Below are 19,878 nucleotides of genomic sequence, written 5' to 3' on the forward strand. Positions count from 1 at the left end.
GAGATGGTAGTGAAGAATTCTAATTATGCAGTATTCGCTTGTACGGGGAAGGAAGAGTCGGGCGGAGCGGCAAACAAGGCCCCGTAACAACGTGCCGGCGACATTACATTTATTCATTTAGCTGCCGCTTTTCTCCGAAGCGACTTACAGTGTTAAGGTTACAAAATTATTTACCTATTTATACAGCTGGGTAACTTTTACTGGAGCACTTCAGGTTAAATACCTCGCTCGCTCGTACGATAGCTTGAGGTGGGGATCAAATCTGCGACCTTTGGAGCCAAAGGCAGCAACTCTAACCACTAGACTACTAGCTGTTCCTATGACGATAAATGAGTTTACAGGCCTCCTCTCCAATGACGTTAATGCACCTTTCCAGCTCTTTTGCTGTTTCTCTTGTCGAGATGGGACATATACATAGTTCACGCTGTACATCACCCACACGCAGGCTGAAACTGCTTGTCCTGAGCGGGGCCACGGCAAACTGGAGCCTAACCCGGCAAGACAGGGCATAAGGCCGGAGAGGGAGGGGACACACCCAGGACGGGACGCCTGTCCATCGCAAGGCACCCCAAATGGGACTCGAACCCTAGACCCACTGGAGAGCAGGACCCGACCACACCCCCTACCTCCCGGGGTCCTTTTTTTTAATCTGCGCAGTTTAAGTAAATATTTGAAAATGTTCAAAGGAGACAATTTTTACGGATGCCTGCATGTAGCTCAAAATATTTCACGCTACACAGCATTTAAAGGTTGTACTGAAGATTATTAATTAAGCGTTTATTAAATCATACTACTGATTGTCAGAACAATACGGTGACGAAATACACGCACACACTTTCGAAACCGCTTGTCCCATACGGGGTCGCGGGGAACCGGAGCCTACCCGGCAACACAGGAGGACGTAAGGCCGGGGGGGGAGGGGACACACCCAGGACGGGACGCCAGTCCGTCGCAAGGCACCCCAAGCGGGACTTGAACCCCAGACCCACTGGAGAGCGGGACCTGGTCCAACCCACTGCGCCACTGCGTCCCCCCCGAAAGTAAATACTGAGCCAAAATCTACTAATGACGAAAATGTCTCAGTTTAATTCCTGGCAACTGTTAATATGTATTTTGTCGTTTTTAATTCCTTTCTTTGTACACGCACACTTTCGAAACCGCTTGTCCCATACGGGGTCGCGGGGAACCGGAGCCTACCCGGCAACACAGGGCGTAGGGCCAGAGGAGGAGGGGACACACCCTGGACGGGACGCCAGGCCGTCGCAAGGCACCCCAAGCGGGACTCGAATCCCAGACCCACCGGAGAGCAGGACCTGGTCCAACCCACTGCGCCACTGCGCCACCGCACCCCTCTCTTTGTATACATTATTTTTCAGAAAAGGTTTTTAAAAAAAAATGGTTTTTTAAGTTTTTTAAATTTTTGAAAAGAACTCCAGAGTAATTTATAAACAAACAAACAAATAAATGAATGAATGAAAGTCCAGATAAGTTTAATAAAAAATCACAGCAAATATAACAATTCTGTTAAGTACTACGTATTAGAATATAGGTTTTTACCCCCATGACCATGTATTACACAGTAATTATCAGACAATAGGCGGCGCGCGGAAGGACCTCCGTCCTGTGCGACGACGATGCCGTAAACAGTTGCAAGACTGTCGTTAAACGTCGTGACGTTCAGCAAAAACTATTTACGGCAGAGAGCGGCGCGCCGGTTTGAAAGGTTGTTGTGTAGCAACGGGGAATACAGCCGTTTAGAGATGGCGTTTCTTCATTTTAAACAATATTAAATTCAGATAGAAATGCTGGATTAACGTGTCATTGCCTTAAAAGACTGTGACTGTTTACTTCTCGGTGATGCTGCCGTCCGGTGGATTTTGAATTGAAGAACTGTGTGTGTGTCGAGTCGTCGACATCCTGATCCTGAGGTAGCTAGCTAGGCTAACACAGCAGCACAAGCAAGCACGGACGTTTAATATTTACTTTGTCTGTCTGTGGTGTACTGGTAAATGGGGTTACATAGTTTTCGCGCTTTTTTTTTTATAATAGGATGGAACCTGTCCCCAAACAACATACTGCGAAATTCAATTGTGTCAAATGTGTGTGTCAATCTAATCGACCTGAGAGAGTTTTACAAGCTTCACTGAAGTAGAAGAAGTTGAGCTGTTATTGTTGTTGTTAGTCACTGGCCCAGATGTGTATATTACTGTAGTAGTTCATGCTATGTATCTCACTAGGTGCCTCCTACAGCAGGATCATGAATGGCCCCTCAGTCCTTCTTCTAACTGCCATGCTCCTGCAATCTGCTGCCCTCCTTGAGCTTATTGGGATATACTCATCTTAGCCATGTATCCAAAATGCGCTGGTAAGGTACACGCATCGCTGTCAGTGTGAACACTAGCTGAATCCTCTCCTTTTGTGCATGTATTTCAGTTTTTTAGCAACAACATGGCTGCACAGGAGAGCTCCCGAGTTTTGCTACTGGAAGAGGAGATAAGAAGCCTGTCCAAGGAGCTAGTCCAGTGCCAGGTAATACTGGGTGAACGAACGGTGCAGTGTTTGAGGTCACTTGTCCCTGTCCTGTTGGGAGGGTCATACTCACCGGCTGATTGTTGTGCCGATGTTACGTACTGTGGTGCGAGTTGAGTTTTTTTCCATTGAAACTGTCTTAGAAAAGTTGCTGAGTGGGTGTGAGCGTCTGCCTTGTTGGAACATATGAATGGACTGCCTGTCTTCCATTGGTGTTCTTACTGGGGGTACATCCTTACAAAAAAAGGGTCTGCTTCTGTAAGGGGATCCTGGATTCATCTGTCCCGCGTTTTATGCACCTACTCGAGCGATGAACATCGGTGCATCGAGTGGAAAGTAACAAACTAGGTTTGCATAAGAATCATGTCTGCAGCCACGTCTGTCTCTTAATGTAATGTATAAATTGTATTTTTGTTGAGATGTACGTCTCTTTGGAGAAAAGCGTCTGCTGAATGAATAAATGTAAAGGGGTGCATCCATAGTCGTCGTGATTGAGTACAGAAATGTGGTTGATGCTCACTCTTTCTTCATTTTCCTCCAAATTTCTCGGAATCGCCAACTTTTTGAGAGAATGTCATATTCTGAAATCTCTGCCTGCCTGTTTTAACAGTTTTAGCCTACATGACAAACGGCTTGTTCACAGAACGGGCCATTTTGTAAGCAGTGCACCTTTGTGCTTGTGCCCTGGGGATACATCCTTACAAAAAAAGGGTCTGCTTCTGACCCATCTCCTCTGTTTGAATGCAATATCCCAGACTGTCAATTACTTTGTGTCTTGCAAATCAGAGCCACAGTAAAGCTCAGCTGAGCATGTTCTGGTATGGTTTACAAGTTTGATGGCGGGGGGGGTGCTGTTGGTCTGCATGTCTGGTGGCTCCCACCAGGTGGTGCCTTAAAGCTCGGCAGTTGACTGGTTTCATCAAAATATTTGCATTGCACCCTGATTAGCATATAGACTTTCTTTTGACATGATCCTTTTTTTCCCCAGTCATTGTAGATGATGGATTAGTGTGAAGCTGTCATTAAACCAGGGTGCTTTTGTATCACTTTAGAGTAGAAACACGGTTAACAGACCATCGTGTAGTGTGTCACAGTATTGTGTCAGTGTGCTCTGAGCCTGGCACATGTCACACCATTCACATCAGTGAGGAAAAGGAACTTTAGTGCATGATCTGTGGCAAGTTTTTTTTTTTTTTTTTTTTTTTTTTTTAAAAAAAACATGTGGATTATAGTCCTGAAGCTGGGTGAGTAGGTTGCCAACTTCCTTTTCGAAGTATGCATTCCCAGAAGTTTGCAGTGATCAATGGCAAGCTAAATAAAACTTCAGTTTGATCAGAAATAAATGGCTGAGTCTTTGCTCTATTATTTCTTTCGAACCCAGTTCCCTCCACAACGATAGAAGAGATCACCTACTGTGCTGAGATCAGTGGGGCCATCTTCTGTTCCCCTTGTTCATGTTTTGTCCATGTTCTCCTGACATCTGCTTTCTCCACTTTTAATTAATATTAATGAATTAATTAAATAAATGAATCATTAATCTGACAGTTTTTGAAGAAACATTTGAATATACATGTGCTAAATTAGACAGCTTTTGAGTCCAGTCTAGGGTAGTAAATTATTATGAGGAAAGGCCACTGACTGAAACGCGTCCCACGTGTAAAAGACAGGAGGGGTCGGGCGGCTGCCTTTATTGCAAGATCCTCAGAGTCCGTAAGAGGCGTCAAGCTGCGTAGCCTTGAAGGAGCTTTTCACTGTGCTGTCCTGCAGTCACCCGTGTTACGGTGTTACCCACAGCCCAGACCACCCAGCTAAGGTCTGATCTTTCTTAAACCATCATTAGCTGAGAAATGTAGGCCCTCTTTCTGTGAGATCTTCATCTCTGGTCATCTGCTCTCTACTTTGTATGTTCAGCCCATGGCCTGTCAAGGTCGGCCTCCGCCATTTACTAAATAATTGATTAGACACTTTTTGAATGAGTTTTAAGATTCATGTACTAATTGGAGACCAGCAAATTCCAGCGGGAGTGACGACTTTTATCTTATGATGATGCGAACATAATTTAACAGATAATTTAAAATTAAGTCAATTTGGTATAATTCTCTTTTTAAACTTCAGGAGCTGTGGTTTCAGACTTCTCATTAAACATAACACTTCTTGAGAATGTCTGAGAGAACAATTTAAATTTGAAATGCATCCAACATGCTGTGCTGAGTTCTCAGGTTTTTTGTTTACCCCTCATTAGGAGAATGTCACAAAATGACACAGGTCTTACACACTTAGACACTTCACTTTGATTTTCAGGATGCATCCATCCACTCATGGTCCTATGTCCAGTGCAGTGTCCTGGCAGTCCAGAACTAATCCTGGATTCACAGTTACACCCTTGATGAGACATCAGTCTATCGCGGGGCAGGCTCATACACTCCCGCTTGTTCACATATGCACGGTATATGCTGAGGACTGTAAGGCCCTTGCGAATGACAGGTCAACAGAACGTTTAAAAATCAAATTATATCCTGGAAACTGGGTGGTGTGGCAGTGCAGCGGGCAGTTCTTGTGCCTCACAACTTCTGGGTTGTGGCTTCAGATCTGGGTTTAAATCCAGCTCAAGTGTATGTGCGTGTGCTCTGTGTGTTCACATGGGTTGCTTCCAGAAGCTCAGATTTTCTCCCATGGTCTAGAGACATGTTTCAGGTAAAGTGGTGATTCTACATCGCTGGTAGTATGTGCATGTGTGAGTAAATGAGTGTGTGTTAAATTCGTCTTATGTGAGTAGGTATTTTAAGTAGTGTCGTAGCTAAATAATAATAATCTTGTGTTAATTTGATGCAGGAGCCTGTTGTACCAATAGAAACACTTTATTTTTTGCTGTAATCTCAAATGGTTGTATTTTTCACTAGGGTTATAAGTATGAAATTTGAAAAGTTCAGTCTGAAATTCTGTATTTTTTTTCCTCCTGTAGGCAGACAAAGAATTTGTGTGGTCCTTGTGGAAACGCCTCCAGGTTGCCAATCCGGACCTCACCCAGGCGGTAAGCTTAGTCGTGGAGAGGTGAGCAGCGTGCTGGACACAGAGGGCATTTGTAGAGGACTCTGCGATTGCATGGTATTGAACTGAAACAATCCACATTAATGCAGGGAATATCTTGATTGCCGGAATTGCTCTTTCTCTTAAGTTATTTTATTTCAGACAAAGAACGAGGTTTAAGGACAGATCCGGTTAAGTTTTTTCAAATAGGCATTTCTTTTGCTGTCACTTTCAAGTCCTGTAACATGAGCAGCTTCTATGATCCTCTATAAAGCTTAAAAGCCCACCCAGTAGAGATTATGTATGCCCATCACGGGGAATTTTCACAACAAGGGGGAACAGATTTACCTGCAAAAATTTTGCAAATGTTATCCAGGGTTGTAGCAGAGGAACCTTAAAATGTAGCAGTGTTAGGGAGGAATCTGCTGCGCATGCTGCCTCTAAGCCCATTTATCCATGGCCAAGCTGCTCGACCCTGAATTTGCATTCAAAAAAGGGCCTTGATCACTTTCTTTTCAGAACTGGGCGTCTTCTCCAACTGCATGTTTTAATGGGACAAAAGCTGACCCTTCTCAGAAGGGCAGAGTTGGAGAAGCTATCAGAAAGATTTTGATCTCAAACTTCTCAGATCCAAACATCTTTATTGCTTATGCGATCACGAAACGTAAAACTTGATAGTACAGGATGCGATCATTCCCTATGGCTCAGCTAGACTGCTACACACCTCCACCTCTGGGTGCTGAAAATCAGAAGTCTGCAGGTTCTTGGTTTTGGCTCTGATGTGGTAGAATAAGTTTCCATTGTCCCTCACACCTGCTGAATTCCTTTTGGGTCTCTGCTCTGTAAATCTGCATCATGCCATCTGTCACAAACACATTTATATTTCCTATCAGAGTCAGTTCTACAGGCTATTTGTGTAATGTGCTCCTGCAAAAAGTGTGGTGTTGGACAAACAGCCCTTTGGTAATCATGTGTTTGTTTTTAAAGTTATTTGTTGTGAAATTTACTTTTGTTTACTCTGAGTTCTATAGTGCTTTGGTAAAAAGCACCTACTTAATGTATAAATCTAAACTTTATAAGTGAAGGTCTAATCTCAGTGATTGCTTATTAAATGAATGAAACGACTTTACATCGATGAGTTCAGTCAATCAGCGTGGATAGTGTTTTTTTTTTTAATTTTAAATTTCAATCATGGTAAACACTTATTTTGGCTAGCCCAACAGCCGCCAGTATTTTAGGGCTGTTTGTAGAGTTGCAACTCTGTTGTACCAGCTGACATCTTTTCAAACGAGCCGTACTTAGACTCACGAGACTGCAGATGCACATGTAATTCGGAAAGTCAGGTTCAGCTCAGGGGTTTGTTTACAGCACAGCCGTGTGTGCAAATAGGAAACAAAAGCGTCATGTTTTTCCCCCTTTGTGTGCCGTTTGCGTGTTGGGCGGTGCAAAGCCCAGACATTTGCCTGAGGGAAAGCCTCCAGGGCAGGTCAGAGAGCCTCAGTCTGATGGAGAAAGCCGCCGTTACTGCGTGGAAACATTCAACGGGCCACACGGGAGCTCGGAGTCAAGGTAGAGCGCTCCCTGGCTGCATGGGCAGATCAGAGCGTGGAATATTGACATGATAATCACACGAATCCAGCGCAGGCTGAGGGGCTGCCTGCCCCGTGGGAAGACATAATGGTTACGCACCAGTTGGTTAGGCACTCAGGACCCTGTTCCATGCTGCGAGGTACAAGTCAGTGCTTCGCTCGGCGGAGGCAAAATGTCGTTTAGAGGGCTGGGTTTGGGGGCATATCTGCATGTGTTGAGTCAAACTGGTCTCTATGGCTTCCGTTCTGCCCTCGATCCCAGAATTTCTCACAATAACACCTGAGCAGTAAAGCGAGAAATGCAGAGCCCCACAAGGATTACACTCGCTGCTGAGAAGTTCTCTGCATTAAGTAAATTTACATAACGTACCACAAAGGGTTAGAGAATTCCCCGCATAAATGTAGTTTGGCATAAGCACTGAAACATGGAAAGTAGTGTTTTGTCAATATGCCTTTCACTGTATTATTTTTGCAAGAAACTCTTTCTTTTCCTCCTGGTGTTTTTCCCCTGCCTGATAAGTTAATTTGCTGTCACTTGCCATATGCTCAATTATTCTTGTACTTGGTCTGTCAGTTTGGTGTAATCTCAATACTTCAAAATGACATTGATCATTAGACAGTGTTAACTCTCGTGATGAGATGCTAATCGCGCTCACTGAGCACTGTATTGGGTTTTTTTTTTTTTTTGTTTTTTTGTTTTTTTCCCTTCCTTCCAGGGAGAAACATAAAGCAGAAGCTAAAGACAGGAAGGTTCTAGAAATACTTCAGATGAAAGACTCAAAAATACAGGAGCTGGAGCAGGTATGGTGCTCGCTGTTTTCTCGTTCTTTCTGCACATAAATAATCAGAGTGTCTTGCAAGGAGAGCATGTAAGCAGTTACACTATTAAAACCAATGTTTCTTTTCGTTTGTACGTCATACAGTGTCATAAAACTTTGTTGCAACTTTCCAAATATATGCAATAAATAGACGATTGAAAGATCATCCTCCCAAAAAGAGAACCTTCTGATATGGATGTCTTAATTTCTGTGTCTGTTTTTCGAAAGAACGAATCAGTCGATCGCTGTTGGTAAGAGTGGCAATGTGTGTGTATGTTTTATTTTAAATACCCTACAATTCCAAAAATTGGGTTCAGAAGTTTTTCTCTGGTTTCTCTTACTGCAGCTTTGTTTTACGTGAGCCAGGTATGTAGTGGGCGAGTGCCGATGGCATTTTACCTGTTGGAATACTCACTGGAGTCTTTCCACTCACTGCTGTGTCCCACAGATATTTAATTTTTCTATAAACCACAGTCCTGCTGCCAGGTACTTGGAGTTTTATTATGGCTTTTTTGTTTAGTGTCGAACACTGGTTTCTGTGCAGCAGCTGTGTGTTGGACCTGTGAGCGCCGGGTTTTTCACCGCAGCAGAACCAGGCCTGGACCTCATTACAGTTAATGGCTCTCCATTGTATCCTATGCACCACTGACACACATCACCTTCTACAAATGTTATCCAAACCAACACAAATAGGGATTAATTGGTTTCCCCGCTCCCCTGAGACACGGTGGTCCGCTGCATCTTTAGGGTCTCCTGCCTCTCTTTCGTTTCCGTAGTAACTTTGACCAGTCTCTCCTCCCCCTTGTGCCCCCCTTTCCATTTTTGTAACATAATTAGCTTTCATTTTTGAACTGTACAGGGAATATTTTATGCTAATCTTTCTGTCCTAGACCTCTTAACTTCTTCAAACCTTTTCTTTCACCAATTGAACACTTCTGGGGTTAAAATTGTTCTTGCCTGCCTCATTATCAGCGTTTGAAATTTTTTTTTCCACCTGCTGTATAAATCTCTATTAAAGCCCGTTTTGCATGTTGAACGGAGAGAAGCGTAAATCCACTATCTGCAAGATTCAAGTGATTTCCCCCAACATGGCAATTAATCGCGTCCCAGAGCTCAGCGTTATTTTAAAAATATCTGCGGCCAGCAGTGGATTACTGCACCGCCTGAGTCCAAAGACCTTTCAGTTTGTGCTTTGAAGCCTCCTACCACCTGTGTGTTGGCCAGCTGGAAAAGCAAAATATATACATAAAAGTAATAATGAAAACTCTAAATAGTCTCAAGCTGACATTTTTTTTTCATATGCATCTTTTTAAGTGATGAAAGCTAAAAGACTTTTTTCACAGTTAAATTCCTGAAAATTGGTTAGACCTTTTATACGAAATACAGCCTTCTTAAAATATGTTGCCAGCTGCAGTAAAATATGATTATTTTATATTGAGGTTGCTGATGCCAGAAGCAATACACAGGAATATTGTTCAAGGCCCTCAGGCTTTGTGGCCTCAGTGATGTGTGTGTTTGTGTGGGAGTTGTTTGATAGTGGTGATGCCTCTCCTTTTCAACACTATTAGGTTTTAGCTGCTTTAATACACTCCGTTTGTTCATCGTTACATCCACTTCTCAAGTACACGAGGCACACTCCATCACTGGATGAGGTGGCAATTTTCTAATAATTATTAAGACTGTTTTTGATCTTTGTTTCACTTACGTTTTTGCCCAAATCAGTTAGATCTGAATACTAAGCTTTTCAGTTATTTATACACTTCCACAGCATTTTTGATCAGAAGTACTATTGTTGCACGCAACACCGTGGGTTTGGATGGGGCGAAGGACGCAGAGGCAGCGTTCATGTCGAATGTTTATTCGAACACCGACACCAGGGAAAAAACGCTCTCGGTCTGAGGACCCCGTTTCCTCCAGGACCTGCGCCTGCAGGCAGCCTTCCCAGCCTGCTTAGCGCCCCCAGGCAGACGCAAACACTCCCTTTTATTCCCCGTGCATCACCAAATGCTAACAATAACAAAAAAAACACATTTCCTGCTAAAAACAGTAACGTGGGTCATTACACTATAGTAACAGTAGGGATTTGAATCCAGCTGCTCCTATTGCAAGGTGACAACCCTAACCATTATGAGACCCTTGTACTTCAGATGCTAACCCTTGGCTGCAGTGCAAATGTCCACGTGTAGCTGATGAGTACCTGCAGGTTCTACTTCCTGCTTCTGCCCTCAGACCATGCTGCACTAAAAGGGTTGTCTCTTCGCCCCTCTCCTGCTCAGAAAGTGACACTCCGGGAGCAGGAGATAGAGAATGCCACGCAGAGGAAGGCGACAGCGGACGAAGAGGGCACCGCTGTCAAGAAGGAGCTGGCGGCTGTGCGCCTCAAGTTGAAGGATAAGAGTCGAGAAATCAGGGTGGGTGAACGTCTCCAGTGGCGCTGTGCTCCTTTGATGCGCCTTGATGACACAAAAAATGACAAATCCCCATGGAAGATTAGGCTTGGAAATTTCGGGGAGAAGGTGGGGGATGGCAGTTTGTCCTCAGCAAAGTCAGGCAAAGACTGCATGAAAGCAGGGGACTGCAGCCTCGCAACTTCCAGAAGAATCGTTAATGACGGGAAGGGGAAGAAGAGAGCGTGCTTGTGAGGATGTGGCCTCCTCTAATTAGATTCTGATGGGACTTGCATTATTAATTGATAAAGGCGAGGACTCGGAGGAAAGAGCGGGTCTCGCAAAATAACAGAGGACAGCATCAAAGGGGCAGTGGGGTGCTAACAGGGCCGCAGTACGTGCGTTCTCATTAGGGCTGCTGTCGGCAGCCGGAAAACAATGAAAGAGCACAGGTCACCTTGCCGATCACAGAGTCATGGTTTGGATGCACTGCTGCACCGGCGTCGTACTGTCTTACATATTCAGGTTCACCCAGTGTGGATTCACTGCTTCTTCCTTTGTGCTCCCACCTTTTACCTGGCCCTTTATACCTGTGTCTGAAAGGAGTTGAAGGAGCAGCAGAAGAAGGAGGTGCAGCAGCAGCGGGGCCTGGAGGAGGTGAAGGAAGGTCTGAACGCACGCTGTACCAACCTTCAGAGGGATGTGGAGATGCTGCAGCAGCAGGCAGCCCAGTTGGAGCAGGAGAGGGCAAGCCTGACCTCCAGAGTCCAGGTAACACAGGAGAGGGTGGAGAATGGGCACAGGGAGCAGCCTAGGGGTGGAGATTGGTCCAAGTGGGAGGTCTAGTGAGAAGACCTGCTTGGCCTCCGAAGTGCAGGTAAGTGATGGTGCAGAGTCGGTGGTGCATGATGCTCTTCACCACGACAAAGCTTTGAAACTGGAGTCTCTGCTGCACACCAAATTAGAGGAGTAGGCTGTGCAAGCAGGCAGTACCCAAGTCTGCCACTGCCCTTGGGATCACTGAAGCTGGCTGTGGCCCACACAGATCGATGAGCGTGCTCGCATCGCTGCCTGCATTTTGGTAGCAGCAAAAAAATCATTACTTTGCGATGTTCTAAGCAATTTTAGCCTAAACTGATCTTTTTCTTGACTGCAGCAAAATAACAAATATCATTTGAAGATTAATGGTGCTGTAACTTCACTCATCCATTACTAATAACTGTTTGTCCAACATGTGATTGTGGTGGTCCAGAGCCTGTCCTGGAAACAAAACATGAGGCAGGGTGGTTCGTGGCACCAGTCCATCACAGGGCGATCTCACACACACACATTCACTCACATACATTCATTCAGTCACATGTACACACCCTACTGACAATTTAGAATAATTTCTTCATCTGAAACTTGCGACTTTGGATTGTGGGGGGCAACCAGAGCACCCAGAGATCATATATGTGACTATGGAGATTGATTTTCAGATACCTTGTTCAATACACCTTTTCTTTCTTGTGAGAAAAGTGCGCTATTTTAAAAAAAAAAAAAAAAAAAGTGGTGTCAGATGGTACATGGAAACTCCACACAGATTGATCAGATTCACACCTGTGTCCACACACACAGTCCAGGAGTTCTGAAGAATCAGTGCTGCCCTCTGCACCACCATGCTGCCTCCTCCTTGCTGGAGCTTCATTGTGTGTTTTTTTTTTGGTTTCTTTGTGGAGTTTGTAGTTTATTTTTTTCAGCAAATGTCTTGTGAACCCAGACACGGGGCATGTCTGCTTTAATAGTTTATCTGAGCTGAGAAACTCGCACTCTTGTTAAATGTCAGAAACGGCACAGCGGTGTGACCCTGGAGACCACAGCTCAGCCTCTGCATTTACCGTTAGAGTGGGTTCAGAAAGCCCATAGTCAACTTCATGCAACACAAGTTAAAATTAAACTTGAAGCTAAAATCAAATATTTTTTTTTTAGTATAAGATAGTGTTTCCAGAACTTTTACAACTGAGGCATTATGTCTGAGAATTAAATGTTTATTTGCTTTGTAGATGCTGGAAAGTGAGGCTCAAGCTGCTAGACTTTGCGCTGAGGAAGTGCAGAGCCGGTGCAGCCATCTCAGCGGTCAGCTCTCTGTCAAGGAGGACCTGCTTGCAAAGGCAGAAGAACAAGTCGTTAAACTTGGGTGAGTCGGCTGCGTTTGGGGAGACCGCTCTCCGCTTCCCGTTCGCTCTGCGCTTCATCCCTAATGGCTGTCATTGTGGGACCGTATGCCATTGCACAGGCGTCAGATTGCAGTGGAGTGTAAGTTACTGTCAGCTTTCTCACGCCTTTCATTTCGCATCTGAACCAAGCGTTGTGTCTCTCGTCTGGTCAGATAACTGTTTACGTTTTGGCCTCTTTATTACTTTTCTCTGGACTGCTCTAGTTAAAGAAGCACCCACTTTAGCGCTGAGGATAAAACATAACTGCAAAAGTCAAGACTTATAGAAAAAATTTTTAAAGTGATAGAATGATATGAGTTACTTATAAAATGAAATTAGATTTTCTTTTAATTTACATTTATTCATTCAGCTGATGCTTTTCTCCAGAGCGACTTACAATGTTAAGCTGCTTACAATTATTTACCCATTTATACAGCTAGGTAACTTCACTGGAGCAATTTAGGGTAAGTACCTTCCCCAAGGGTACTACAGCCAGAGGTGGAAATCAAACTTGCAACCTTTGGATCCAAAGGCAGTGACTGTAACCACTACGCTACCAGTTTTCCACAAAATTTTGAGGATTTGTGAGCTATATTCTTCAAAATCTGCTACGCTTTTCCTCCTTTGGTTATTTGGCAGTCCTGCATGCAAGCAGTCCAAAGTCAAAAGGCAACAGTGTCATGGAAGGATATCCCTCCCTCTCTCCCTCAGAGCTGCTGAATCCCTTTCAACTTTCAAGTTGTGTCTCAAAGCACACTTCCAGACTCATGTCTTTCCTAATATTCTCTGTCCTTCATAAACATGCAGCATATTATCTATTCAAAAAAGTACTCCACAAATTCTGTACACAGTTTTTTTGTAACATATGCAGGCAAAAGCGTTTGACTGGATTAAGTGACTGTACTTTGAGAATAGCGTGTCGGCTTCTGTATGGCTCTGTCTGTTACTGAAATGCACGTTTGTTTTCTCTCAGCTGTACGTCGCTTTGGCGAAAAGCATCTGCTGAATCGATGAATGTAAATGTAAAATGAGCCTTTTTTCCCCATTATTAACTTAGCATGTAATTGCAGTTTAGGAATTGAGCAGGTAAGGTAAAGACCTTAAAAACTCTTATTTTGAGCATCTCTAGTGACATGTAAATCTTGGCTGAAGTAAAGCCACCTGATGGAGGCCTGCATTCCTGATGTGCTTTCCAGGGTCAGAGAGGTGCTGTGTGGGATTTGGCCCCCCTGCAGCAGGCTTTAGTCTATACGAGAGAAAAGTGAGCCTTGCAAGGACTCCGACTGAAATGAGCGTTAGACACATACAGGTTCCCAACGAACACAAGTCTGAAGTAAGATGTCAGTCATGTTATGAGATGGGGATGGTGGTGGGGGCTGGGGCTTTCACCTCGTCCCCTAGTCTCAGGATGGTCTTTGATAGATACTAGGCTTTTGCAGCCGCTCAATTAAGCACTTCCCTGGCAGCACCACTGGTAAGACGCGTTGGCCCTGGAATTTCAGCAGTCATGTGACATCTTCATTTCAGTACCAACCAGTGGAAAATGAGGAGCGGTCTGTTCAGTTTTTCACGCGTTCACATGATGAAATTGTGGGTATGGATGTAGTCCCATGATGGATTTTGTATGCCAACCCTTGAGATTATGTTTAATGTTACAATGTCTAGCTGTGGATCTGGAATAAAGGATAAAGTGTAAGATAATGGGGGCATGCTGGTAGCATAGTGGTTAGAGCTGCTGCCTTTGGCCCCAAAGGTTGCAAGTTTGAATCTTGCCACCGGCTGTAATACCCTTGAGCAAGAGACTTAGCCTGAAGTTGCTCCAGTAAAAATTACCTAGTTGTACAAATGGGGGAAAAACTGTACGTAGATTAACATTGTAAGTCGCTTTGGAGAAAAACGTCAGCTAAATGAACAAATGTAAATGTAAGATGTGTACTGCAAAGCTGGTAGAGTCATTAAACGTCACAAGGAAATCCTTCGGTTAGCCAGTGCAGTGAGACTTGCGCCCTGCGGCCATTTACATGCGGCAGGCACGAGCTGCTGGAGGTGCGGAGTCAGTACCAGCAGAGCATGGCACACAGCAGCGAGCAGGACCAGCTCATTGCACAGCTGCAGGGGCTCCACCAGGATGCTCAGCACCTCCTTCGGAGCCAAGAGGAAGCCCATGCTGCAGAGACCACCTCCCAGCAGAAGGTGAGCCTTTGGCTGGCAACTGTGTCCAGACATTGACAGAGTGCTGATAGCGTCTCTCTAATTAAGAACTTTTCAACATCCCTGCTGGTGGCCCACACAGGGTCATGGGACATATGGGGTGGTCTTTATTAAGAGAGTCCTCTTTTCTTTTTTTTAAATATTAATGTTTGTAAGTCAAAGGTAGCAACCACCCCACCATCCCTGTGGAGATGACACATGTTCTGCACTAGTGGGTCATTTTCATCAGCCGTCAGGATGATGGTTGCCCCTCTTGTTGTATCCCCTGACAGCTGTATGGTGAGCTGAGCGCCTGCTTTGAGGCGCTGAAGTCCAGCGAAGCTCAGCTCCGTCACAGTCACACCTCCCTGACTGCTCAGCTCTGCCAGAAGGAGCAGCTCATCTGCCAGCTGCAGGTTCAGATGCAGCAGACCCAGGACCAACTGAAGCAGACCCAGGACCAGCTCCAGAGGGCCACCTCCAGGCTCACCCAGGTCAGCTTGACTAGACAGACACTCGTGGTTTTAGATTCTTTATCAATAAAGGACTATTATACACTGATGGCTTGTGCTACAAATGTTTCTCTTAAAAGTTTTCAGAGTTGCAAACATTTTCCAGTTTATTTTTAAATACATGTTCTTCTTTGCTGCTGTGAGCTGGTGTCCCATCCAGTGTGTACCCTGCCACTTTCCCTATGCTAAATACGTTATGGACCACTGCAACCACCACATTTGGAAAAGTGGTTATCAATAATGAATGGATTTATGGACATTTTCTTCAGATTTTTAGCTTCTAAAATTTTTTGTACTGAGCACAAGCAATTTGTATTTCTACATCCAGATTTTAGTTGGCCATAGAACACAGATCCTACGGTTTCAGGATAGGCTCCAGACCACTGTGGCCCTGTACTGGGCAAGCAGTTGTTCATAACACTGGTCAACAAAACTGGTCTTTGTTATGCACCCCTTGTTAAATGGTTTGTCATCTGAGGAGCAGGTGTACTTAAAATTTGCACTAGGCATGAGCTTTGTTAGCATGCCTATTCTATACCTTTCAGCAGACACAACTTCCTGCTGGAAAGTGTTCAGACTCGGTGAGTCTGAAAGAATTGGGTCCTCGGAGCAAATGGATCATGTGACTGGTTTCGTCTCATCTATGATTGCGGTTAGGATGAAAAGCACTTTTCCCACCTGTAATTGTACAAAACTTCTAATGTTGTTGTTGTTATACTGATGGGGCCTGTAGTACTCCTCATTTTTAGTGTATAATTATTTGGATGGAACAAACACAATGTTTATGAGAACTGCAAAAGTGCACCACGCATACCAGAATGGCAAACCGGAAAAATCAATCTGATCATGGTACAAAGGTTCTCTACCTCCCTGGCTCCCTGTTACATGTCTCTGTGGGATTCAGGAAAAATTCATTTTCAGGTAATAGACTGCATGCACCCCCCCCGGCCCCCATCCATCTTCATTCTGGTTTGAGAGAAAATGTACGTGCATAATTGGAAAGAGAGCAATAATCTCGACAAGCTGCTGGAGTTCTCTTTGTGCCCCACCTCATGATCACATCTGTCTGCCTGCAAGAGTTGCCCAACTCAGCTTCGTGTGCCAGGGGCAATGACACACACCTAGTCTGTGACTGTACCCATGTGGTCATCACTGGGTTAGGTCATCGATGGGGTCAGGATACTATAGAAGCGATGCAAGTGTCCTGTGGATGTTCTGTCTCATGTTTTGTTTTTTTTTTTTTTAAAAATTAATGTTTTTGAATCTCTTTGTCAAACGAGAAGAGGTCTTTTTTATTTTTTTTATAAATTTTTACTTTTATATCTCCTGTTTAATTTCCAGTCTATACAGTGGAAAAAAATTATTGGATGAAAAGATACAGGAGTCCCGTTAATGCCAATCCAAGGTTAGGAGATGGCAGAAAAAGGGCCAAATTTGGAGAGTTAGTAATTTAGCAAATATCCATTCTGATTTATTCATTTTTTCCCCATTGTTTCCTTATTAATTTTGTCAGTAAATACCATATCAGGAATGTTTGCAAACTGTTTTTAACATTAGAACAAAGCAGGCAGTCACCAATTCTTCATTATTACTGTCTACTGCTGTTGCAGTTAATCTTATAACTAGAAATGAAAGTAGTGTAGATTTAATTTAATGGTTGTATTTAAATATTAGAAAATCGGTCCCACTCCGTCAGTCTGGTTTGTCGTGCTGCAGGATGGAGGCGGAAAAATCATTTTAAAAAAAAAAAAAAAACTCATTATGTGATCAGGTGGTTGTTCTGAATGGTCCAGCACTGCATTAATATTAAATTGTGTTTACTGAACACATGTAGCTACTTCAGGGCTGCTTTGTCTCCTAAATTTCTCATCCACTGACATCAAAGTTATCGGATCAGGTATCCCAAGGAATAATTTGGTCGCCGGGGTTTTCCTTTCCCTATTTATAATTGCGCTGACAAGGGCGTGCATTCCGCCGTAATCTGAAATTCTGTAACAACTTCCTCCAGAACACCTGTTAAATTCTGATGCACTCAGCTGTTACAGGGATTTATTTTAATTTTAAATGTTTGGAAGTTACCGGCAGAGATGATCAAAGTGCATGCGGCTGGGGGATCCCGGCTACCTCGTTTCTCATTTGAATAAGGCTGAGGGATGGCTTTGAACACACCGCTAAGGAGGGAGATGAACGCCCATTGTGTGTTGCCTTTCCATAGCGTGCGTCAACATTTGTTCTGTGTGCCTCACGAGCCAAGGAGGAGTTTACTCTTTACGGGGGATGTATCCAGCGCGGCACCGAGTGAGTGAAGTCAGCGTGAATAAAACTGTGATTTTCATTTTGTTTTCTGAAGGCTGGGTGAACTGAGTTGTGTGACTGCCGTCTCTGTTGTGGAGTTCTTCAGCAGTTCTCAAACACACTGCCTCCCATCTTGCTGAGACTTTATTCTGCTGATCTTGGTATCTGATGACTATTTGGAGACGGTTAGATTTTTCCTCTTCCGTGGTTCTGATTCTTATGCATGTTCAGGGAAAAATTAACGTGGTCTCATTACGACTGGGTTGACGTTCTTGAACAGGCTTTTGGTAGCTTGAGCCTCCAGGTTCACACACATCTGAAAGCTTTTGGGCGCTGGGCCTCCTTCCCTGCTAGGATGTGTAGCTCCACCGCTGGGACCCGCGAGGCTGACTGGGATAACGGCTGCATGGGCAACTACCATGGCAACCAGGATGCTCAGTGTGCAGGGCTTACACCTGTGGAGTTTTACCCTGATGTCATCACCCTGGTGACTTCACTTATACTTAAACAGCAGGTTGAACAGTATGAAACTTTAAATGGAGCAGTGTGCTCAGACTCAGGCTGTTAAATAAAGTGTAATTTCTTAATTTTATGGACAGGCTTGTACTGTATACCCCCAAAGAAGTGTGATTCTCTCGTGTCAAGGTTTATAGAGTGTCTTTCTTCTGCTGCAGATTTTTTGAAGAAATTTTATTCAGGAGAATTACCCTGTGAGAACATGGTACTTGTTGCCAGTGTTGAACCAAAGTTCCAAAGGCTCTGAGAGCAGTCTGAGAAGTGAAGCATATTCGAATAACTCCATGGGAGATTGAATGGATACATAATTTGTGGAAGTTTCAGCTGCAGTGGTTTGCCCATTGAGCAGATTCAGCAATAGTATCTTTGCTGCAGACCTTCCACACGGTCTAGAGGAGTCACAGTCAGCCTCTCCCAGGAGGGTCAGGGGGTCAAGTCAGTCACAAGGGTCAGAGCTCTCCATCCAGTCATTTTGCCTGTTGGTTGACTGAAAAACCGTGGTTGGACTGCTTCTCGATGGGGGGGATGAGGAAGGTCCGTCAGTTCTTTTTCATTGCTTTCAGATTTTAGTCTCCCCGTGAACCTCATGCCTCTGACTCTTGAATATAAGGGGGGGCATAAAAATGGTGTTTTAAATTGGCTTACAGTTCAGAATACACAAAAGTGTGTTTCACTGGAATATTTACATATAAACACACTTATTAAAGTGCAGGTTGTTGACTTGATACCGCAGTTCCCCAGCATACATTCTAGTACTTTAAATACAAAAAAGTAGGGAAATGGCTACGTTAGATGTGGTGAAGGACCAAGTGACAAAACTGTCAGTCTCAGGAGGGAAATGGAATTAGAAAGTAAACATTTGAGACCCTTGTTGAATGCTGGAAGGCATTCAGCAGTTCTGAGGGGCAGAGGGTGGTAATTTTACCACATCAGGGCCAAGACTGAGAAACAAAGGGCTTAAAGGGTGTATATACATAACATAAAGTATCACCGTAATTGAAAATATATTTTGGAAAAGCTAGGGCTTCAAGAACTGGTAAATTTAAGTTTGAAAGAAACTAAGAGAAGTTTAAACAGTTATCCCTCCCGCCCCCCCCCCCCCCCCCCCCACCAAAAAAGTCCCAGGAGTTACAGAGAGTTTTCCATTTCCGCTCTCGTTTTTTAATGCGAAAGGAACAGCCGCAGCTCGGAGATTTGGATCTCCCCACAGCTACCGCTATAGTTTGCAACATCTGCCTCCGTCTGGTTATTAGTGTTACTGAATCAAAAGCTGTCAGATGTATAATTAAAGTGTCCGTTCCCGGCGCTCTGCCCGTTACAAGGGGTCGTGTTTGGATGAACGGCTGCAAAGATGGCTGAGCGGATTAATAACACTCAGAACAGAGCCTTCTAGAATATTGAAATGTCCGTATGTGTTTCGGTTACAAATGTTTGGGTGTTTGTAAGCATCGCTCACTTGAACCAGATTTCAGCTCTGAAAAAGTGTTAACTAGAATGAACGTGATGAGTTGTTTTGTGGATGCACTTCAGCATTTTAAGAAGAAAAATTTGTCAGTATGGCCCAGTTGTAAGAGATGTTGCTTTTATTTTCATATACATTTAAATGGAGGGTCCATAAGAATTTTTGTAGAGGAATTTTGTGATGGGTGCGAACTGGCTCAAGGCATTTCATTTCTTGGCAGTTTTGAGGAATGACTCATATTCGCTGAATTTGAGCTGCTTTTGGTTTTAGAATGTAGATACAATCCTGTGGTGTGGTGTCACTGTTTTGCAGTTTTTTTCCCCAGTGGTGAATGAGAATTTCGAGCAATCTCTTCTAA

The 19,878-nt window shown here is 44.0% G+C and overlaps 1 protein-coding gene across 2 annotated transcripts in view; it reads left to right on the plus strand.

Moving 5' to 3' along the window:
• Window positions 1–1,709: 1,709 nt before the first annotated feature.
• Window positions 1,710–19,878, plus strand: part of cntln (centlein, centrosomal protein) — a 61,492-nt gene continuing 43,323 nt past the window's right edge. For both annotated transcript variants that reach the window (XM_029259229.1, XM_029259230.1), the window contains exons 1-9: window positions 1,710–1,928; window positions 2,434–2,529; window positions 5,492–5,580; window positions 7,862–7,946; window positions 10,240–10,374; window positions 10,954–11,121; window positions 12,393–12,526; window positions 14,576–14,738; window positions 15,029–15,229. In XM_029259229.1, coding sequence (XP_029115062.1) covers window positions 2,449–2,529; window positions 5,492–5,580; window positions 7,862–7,946; window positions 10,240–10,374; window positions 10,954–11,121; window positions 12,393–12,526; window positions 14,576–14,738; window positions 15,029–15,229 — 1,056 coding nt within the window. In that variant the 5' untranslated portion in view covers window positions 1,710–1,928; window positions 2,434–2,448. The remainder of the gene's footprint in view (window positions 1,929–2,433; window positions 2,530–5,491; window positions 5,581–7,861; window positions 7,947–10,239; window positions 10,375–10,953; window positions 11,122–12,392; window positions 12,527–14,575; window positions 14,739–15,028; window positions 15,230–19,878) is intronic.

This window comes from Scleropages formosus, chromosome 16 (genome assembly GCF_900964775.1).
Source record: "Scleropages formosus chromosome 16, fSclFor1.1, whole genome shotgun sequence".
Taxonomy (NCBI): domain Eukaryota; kingdom Metazoa; phylum Chordata; class Actinopteri; order Osteoglossiformes; family Osteoglossidae; genus Scleropages; species Scleropages formosus.